This window comes from Gadus macrocephalus, chromosome 14, assembly GCF_031168955.1.
Source record: "Gadus macrocephalus chromosome 14, ASM3116895v1".
In the NCBI taxonomy this organism is placed as follows: Eukaryota; Metazoa; Chordata; class Actinopteri; order Gadiformes; family Gadidae; genus Gadus; species Gadus macrocephalus.
In genome coordinates this window covers 3994047-4001546 of record NC_082395.1, presented here as the reverse complement: position 1 = coordinate 4001546, position 7500 = coordinate 3994047, and the positions used below count along the sequence as shown (strand labels likewise).

Here is a 7500-nt window from a genome sequence, read left to right as displayed (position 1 = left end):
CAGGTTGATGTTCACACACACACTAGGGAGGAGACAGAGGTGATCAAACGGTCAATGGTAAACACACTGCATTTACACAGCGCTTTTCTAACCAGTGGCCACTCAAAGTGCTTTACGATCTTGCCAAACATTCACCCATTCGTGCAAACATTCACACACCGACGGCGGTGTCAACCACGCAAGGAAGACAGCCAGCTTGTCAGGAGCAGTTAGGGTGAGATGTCTTTTGCAGGGACACCTCGACCCTTAGCTAGGAGGAGCCGGGGATCGAACCAGCAACCTTCCGGTTACCAGCCGACCCGCTCTACCTCGTGAGCCATATACCGCCCAGTGATGCCCTGTGATAAGAGATATAGGTTAATTTACACACACACACACACACACACACACACACACACACACACACACACACACACACACACACACACACACACACACACACACACACACACACACACACACACACACACACACACACACACACACACGAGGAGGAGAACCAGGCCATAAGAGATACAGGTCGATGTACACACACACACACACTAGGGGGGAGAAGAGAAGCCCCAGGCGATAAGAGATAGGGAGAGAGGGACTCTCCACCGGGGTAGGCTATCGTGGGACTTGGGTGTTGTTGTTTTTTAAGATTCCAGTTAGATTTGAATTGAATGGATCCAAAAAGCAAACAAGTTACGAACTTGTAGTGAATCATCAAGAAGTGTCACGATTCTGAAACACTTCTGAAACATAATCCACAAATAGAGAAGAAGAATAACTGGATACATGTTATGGGAGATATATATCTCCCAACGAGTCTCGAGTTGTGGGTGTATCTCTGTTCAAATCAAACCTTTTAAAGTAGACTTAAAAGAGAACAATCCATGGGAAATGCTGCCTGAATGCTCGGCTGCAGCTTTGCCGACCAAGTTTTGACTCAAACACATTGAGTGTACATGTCAACGAGAAGAACACTTAGTTAGTTGTTGGGGCTGGACACATCAACGTCAGAGAGAGGTGCTGCGTGTTTACCGATTTACCTGTGCAGACTACGTTCGAGCCGTTGCTATGGTTACTGTCTGTTGAAGCGTGGCTGGAGCTGAAGCGGGTCTCCGGGGTCGGCGTGGCGACGATCGACCCCCCCAGCGACTGCACCACCCGGGGTTTCCTCTGGGGGACAAAACGAAGGCACCCCGCCCTGACGTTAGCTCTCTGCTGCAGGCCTGCACACTCACAGGAGAGGAAAACTCAAACCCTCCTCCAGGTGAGTTTGGGTTTGGTTTACGCTCGGCTGCATCCAACCTTCAGTGAAGTGGAGAGCATGTGCTCAAATGTAAAAGGTTATGATTCTATAGAAATGGATTCCTCGTACCAATTATGTCTAAAGTGCACTTGGTGCCCTAATCCCTACGCTAATGTTAACACACAATGCTTATTATTACTGCATTACCTAATTAATGCTTCATTAAAGTATCCTTACAGTCAAATGTCACCGTTTAGCTTGTTGTGGTCCGCCTGAGCTGAACTCCACAGCGCGTGCACGCCAGCAGTACTAGTGTGTCCCAACGGCAACCCTGAGGTAAAGTCACGTCCCTGAACTACTGCTGTCCCCTCGATGGAAACGTTCTCTGTTGCCACAACACCTGCTCTTCACTAATGCAACAGACTGCGGCGGGAGGATCTGCTTCCTGTTCATCTGCGGGTAGCAGCAGTTCTCTTCCTGTCGAGGACTCTATCTGAGGCCCCTCTGTCACGTTTGTCTCTGCTTGGTCATTTATGGAACTATTTCGATTATTTCAAAAAAAAAAATCTTAATTCCAACGCTCTTAATCCACAACGCACACCCACCCACTCCCGCCGCTGAGGGGTACGGCCCTCACCTTGCTGCCGGGTTTGGGGCCCCTCTTCTTGTGGATCCTGGGCGCCAGCGGGGGCCCGGCGCCGTGGGCGGAGCCGTGGGCCTCGGCCGCCGCCGCCGCCGCCGCCGCCGCCTCCGCCGCCGCCTTCAGCAGGGCGATGGTCTGCAGTTTGGGCCGCCGGCCGCGCACGCCCTTGCGGACGGGCAGCGGGGGCAGCGGGTTGGGCAGCCGGTACGAGGTCTGCATGGAGGAGCAGGAGCCGCTGGTCGCGGAGGAGCGCCGGGTGGCCAGCGAGGAGGAGCAGCAGGAGGAGGAGGAGGAGGAGACGGGCGCCAGCAGCGCGCCGGGAAGGGTGACTGGAACACAGGAGGAAGACGAAGACGAAGAGGAGGCGGGGGGGGGGGAGGTGTTAGGGGTGGTTTGCTCCGGACGCAGAGTGGGTTGTTTCGACTGAACATGTTAGTCTGGAAGCATTTAGTGTTGTTGTACTTAACATGTTACTCTTTACGCATTTAATGAACACTTTAGTGAACATACTGTAACTCTGAACACATGCACTGTTGTTTTTACTGCACATGTTCCCCTGAACACATAGTGTTGTTTTTACTTAACATGTAGCACTGTAATTACTAATTGACTGTAATGTAATTGTAAAATTATATTTTGTTTCGGGTTGTTTTTTTATCTTGATTTTATGCATTTTTTTCTGCTCTGTACAAAGCAAACTTCTGGAATAAGTAGGCCTACGCATCTTGCTAATGTTTAGAGGTCTTCTTACCCAAGTCTGGTTTCACTCAGGAACCGCTGCATTTGTGAATAATGTTTGCTTGGATGTTGAATGACACGCTTTAAATAGTAAAGACAGATTGTGAATAATCACTCCAAGACTGACAGCAAGAGTAACTGACAACTGACAAAACACAGTCCTGTTTTTATATCAAGGTAGAGGCCTGGATGTAATTAACCTGATACTCTTTTAATTATATGAAATCTAATTAGGGCGCCACATTGTTTTTACACTTAAATGACTGGATAGGCAGAGAATCCCACAACTCTTTTCAGTGGTTCAGGTTGACGAAAAACTTTTAATTTTCTTGAACCCATTTTCTTCCGATTTGAAAGGGTTTTGACTAGTCTTTTTTTTTTTATACCTTAGATAAAATAGTTAGTTTGATTTCAAGTATTATTTTTCTATAAGTTAGTTTTTGTTTCACTATCTCTATAAGAACAGGGAAGAAAAAAAGCACAGAACAAGCTTGGTTTTCATGTCTAGACCCATGGAGTCTCGACTGTATACGACTTTAACAAAATACGTCCAGACAAGATGAATGTGTGCATGGCGGTCTTGTCAACATGGTAGTTTATCACAGTGTTGTTGACCTAACCACTGTTCACTTCAAGGTCAGGCAGAAGTCCCAGTGTCTGAGGCTCTTTCCTTTGTAACAAACCAGTTATGGCTCCTAGATGTTGCACATATTGTGGAAATAGTAAAATCTGTTACGTCTATTAGGTCTGGAATAAATAATGTCAAATGTAACATCATGGATTATAAAATCATTACAATTATCATTCCATGCAAAGAAAACCAGAGCAACTAAATGAACATAATATCGGCCTATCCACTCAAATTCTCGCAAACAAAAAGCAACAATAGTTAACAATTACAGTCACACTTAACACCTTCTGCGTCAATTTGCACTGATAATGTTTAGCATGCTACTTGTCACAGTTGTTGACTGTTGATGCCAGCGTGTAGCGCATCACATCCTGATTATGTTTGATTACGCCAAAATAGCATAAATTCCCCCAGCAGGCTTTTTACGGCTTTTCCATCATGTGTTGAAAACACATTAAAATAAAACCTGGGGTAGGGCATTTGTGATTGGCCAATTTCCCCCCACGAAGAAGAAGACGTTTGGGAGAAAGACAAAGAAAAGGCAGAATAATGAATAATAGAGCAGTGGAGCGAGGAGATAGATGGAGTGGCAGCTGCTTTGTCTTTGGCCGCTCTGCTAACTGTCTTGAGGGTCAGAAGTCACCTGCCCCTGGAGTCCGGCCTGGGGAGCCCCTTCTGAACCCCGGCTTTGGCTCTCTTTCTTTTCCGTAATGCTGAATTATCCTCAACGCTGAATACGGCACGATTCACTTCGTGTATGAATGACGTTCTAATCAGGCGCACACGTTATGTACCACCGATTTTCTAAATCCCCTGGAAAATAAAAGACTTCGAAAAATATAATTCCCCTTGGAGCAAACCAATCTCCAGGAGCAAAGAGAAGGTGTTGGGAGACCGAGGGGGAGGGAGAGGGAGAGGGAGAGGGAGAGAGAGAGAGAGAGAGGAAGGGCATTGTCACGAAGGAACCCAAACGCCACCACAGCTTCCATTAGCTGCCTCTGTTGAGTGATAAGATCACACAATCCACACAATGTGTGTGTGTGTGTGTGTGTGTGTGTGTGTGTGTGTGTGTGTGTGTGTGTGTGTGTGTGTGTGTGTGTGTGTGTGTGTGTGTGTGTGTGTGTGTGTGTGTGTGTGTTTGTGGGTTTTAGAAGATGAACGAGAGAGGAAAAGGGGGGTTGCGAGGGAGAAGGAGAGAGAATGCAGCGATAAGCATCTCGGATTTCAATACAACCTTCAGCTTGGCTTGAGACACACACCAGAGAGAGAGAGAGAGAGAGAGAGAGAGAGAGAGAGAGAGAGAGAGAGAGAGAGAGAGAGAGAGAGAGAGAGAGAGAGAGAGAGAGAGAGAGAGAGAGAGAAGAGAGAGAGAGAGAGAGAGAGAGAGAGAGAGAGAGAGAGAGACAGAGAGTCTCCAGGGGTCTGACGGCGGTCCCCTAACGGGGCTGATATGGAGGGAATACGGAGGGTTTAGGGAATTCCTACAGACCAGGCCGCGGGGCCCCCAACGCCCAGGAAGCGGCTGCTTAATTGGGGAGACGAGAGAGAGGGAGAGCTGGAGTACAGCCACGCTCAGACAGACAGAGAGACATAGACAGAGGGAAGAGAGAGAGACATAGACAGAGAGTGACAGGGAGAGCGAGAGACAGAGGGAGAGAGATACATAGACAGAGAGTGACAGGGAGAGAGAGAGAGAGAGAGAGAGAGAGAGAGAAGGGAACGAGAAAGAGGGTGGTAGACAGAGAGACAGAGAGAGAGAGAGAGAGAGAGAGAGGAGAGAGAGAGAGAGAGAGAGAGAGAGAGAGAGAGAAGAGAGAGAGAGAGAGAGAGAGAGACCGGAGACCAGAGAGGAGAGAGAGAGAGAGAGAGAGAGAGAGAGAGAGACCGGAGACAGAGAGAGAAGCCCTGGGATCAGAGGAGAGAGACACAGACGCACCACTGTTTTAAAGTAAGCCAGTTGTCCAACCAAGACCGATGTTTACCCCATTAAAGGATCCGTCCAGTTGGACGGGCAGATGGAGGAGGGACTAGTGAGGACACACGCTTCTGTAAGACTGGACCTTGGTCCAAGGCGGCGGACCTTTAGATCCACCTATTGGTACACATGTTCATCAACCCATGCGAGTGTGTTTAGCAGGGCCAACGCATATGGTACTGATCATGTAACCCCATCTCATCCCGTTGACCTGGGATAGGCATGTGCATAGTGTGTGTGTCTGCTGTCTCGCGGTGGGGGGGTGGGGAATTGAGCAGTTTGCCCTCATCTAATTACATCCACACTTAATCCACAAACAGACACACAGACACACACACACACAACACACACACACACACACACACACACACACACACACACACAGACACACAACACACACACACACACACACCACACACACACACACACACACACACACACACATCCTGCTCTGCCAACATGTACTTTGTTTGAAGAAAGCAGCACATGGCCTCAACTCTGCAGTGTGTGCGTTGTATGTAGTGTATGTTTATGTGTGTGTGTTTGTGTGTGCATGTGTGTTTTTTTGGTGCGTGAATGGACACACATTGTGTGCCACATGTGACCGTTGCAGGAATTTAAATCTGGGTTTCCCAGGTGAAGACCCAACTATAAAGATAATGTAACGGATTCAGAATACACACACACACACACACACACACACACACACACACATACACACCCACACACACACACACACACACACACACACACACACCACACACACTAACACGCACGCCCCTCCAGCCTGAGACAAATAATGTGATCAAAGACTCCATATGAGCTACACTGAAACTGTGCTGTGGTTGGAATGAAGACCAACTGACTCTCAAAGTCTTCATTTAGAAACAATGGGCACACACTCAGAAACTCAGACAGATAACATCACTGAACAATCAGATAGGAGCACCCTGTTAAGTTTGTATGCAACAAAACAAAACCTTCAAACTCCTTCTGCAAAGCGTTGAGGAGGCAAAAGATTGAGAAGTGGAAACATGTCATCCATTGCCTGAGGTTTAATAATGGTTAACAATTACTGTTTCAAGTACCTCCATGTGTTGATTTAACATCTAAATCAGCCTAAATAGATTAGGAGACTGAGCTGGTCGTGTGGACCGAAATGGAATGCAGCATTGATTACAAAGGTGAATGACTACAAAAGCTGAACAATGTCTTTAATCATTGTTGCAAAATTATAACAGAAACTATTATGCTCTTACCTTTGAAATGTGTACCAAACTACAATTAGTAAAAAAACAACCTTTATCCCTGCATTAGTTGGCACCAATTTCCTACACATTGTAAAATATGTGCAAAACTAATAAATACTCTGCCTAAACACTTTAGATGTAACTCTCTGCCATGAGGAAGCCTCCTTTCTGCTACTAACGTTTTTTTTTTTAACACAAGCAAACAAGTTCCCATTGTGCTGCAAAAAAGAGGAAACCCCAGAGAAACAGGACAAAGCAAACGAGAACCAAAACACACCAAACTCACCGGGGAAAGCAAGGCAGGAAACTTCACTCAGACTAGACTGCTCCGTAAACACAGCAAGGGAACGAGTAAGTCGTGGCGGCGGGAGTAGTACCCGACTAGTAGTACCGTAGTAGTAGGAGTAGTAGGAGTATGGTAGTAGCAGTGGTAGTAGCGTCCACAACAACGGTAACTTAAGACGCCCGCTTCCTGGTTCTGTTGAATGAACTCATGGCTTCCCCTCTCTCTCTCTCTCTCTCTCTCTCTCTCTCTCTCTCTCCCCCTCTCTCTCTCTCTCTCTCTCTCTCTCTCTCTCTCTCTCTCTCTCTCTCTCTCTCTCACACACACACACACACACACACACACACACACACACATGTTTGTGTGTGTGTTTGTGTATGTGTGTGTGTGTGTGCTTGTGTGTAGAGTATAGCTTGTGTGTGTGTGTGTGTGTGTGTGTGTGTGTGAGTATGCTTGAGTCTGTGAGTACGCTTGAGAGTGTTTTGTCTGTGTGTGTGTGTGAGTATGCTTGAGTATGCTTATGCATGTGTGTGTGTTTGTGTTTTGTGTTTTGTGTGTGTTTGTGTGTGTGTGTGTGTGTGTGTTTGGTTGTGTTTGTGTGTGAGTTTGCTTGTGTGCTTGTGTGTTTGTGTGTGTGTGTGTGTGTGTGTGTGTGAGTGTCTGTTGTTTGTGTGTGGTGTGTGTGTGTGTGTGTGTGTGTGTGTGTGTGTGTGGGTGTGGGTGGGTGGGTGGGTGGGTGGGGG

The 7500-nt window shown here is 47.2% G+C and overlaps 1 protein-coding gene and 1 long non-coding RNA gene across 8 annotated transcripts in view; one reads left to right on the top strand and one right to left on the bottom strand.

Annotated features, from left to right (window-relative positions):
* Window positions 1-7500, bottom strand: part of scml2 (Scm polycomb group protein like 2) — a 28510-nt gene that overhangs the window by 7437 nt on the left and 13573 nt on the right. For all 7 annotated transcript variants that reach the window (XM_060070530.1, XM_060070533.1, XM_060070532.1 and 4 more), the window contains 2 exons: window positions 1875-2209; window positions 1035-1164 (listed from right to left, as the gene is read on the bottom strand). In XM_060070530.1, the coding sequence (XP_059926513.1) occupies window positions 1035-1164; window positions 1875-2209 (465 nt within the window). The remainder of the gene's footprint in view (window positions 1-1034; window positions 1165-1874; window positions 2210-7500) is intronic.
* Window positions 6782-7500, top strand: part of LOC132471489 (uncharacterized) — a 2671-nt gene continuing 1952 nt past the window's right edge. The window contains exon 1 of the long non-coding RNA XR_009528846.1: window positions 6782-6829. This is a non-coding gene — a long non-coding RNA (uncharacterized LOC132471489). The remainder of the gene's footprint in view (window positions 6830-7500) is intronic.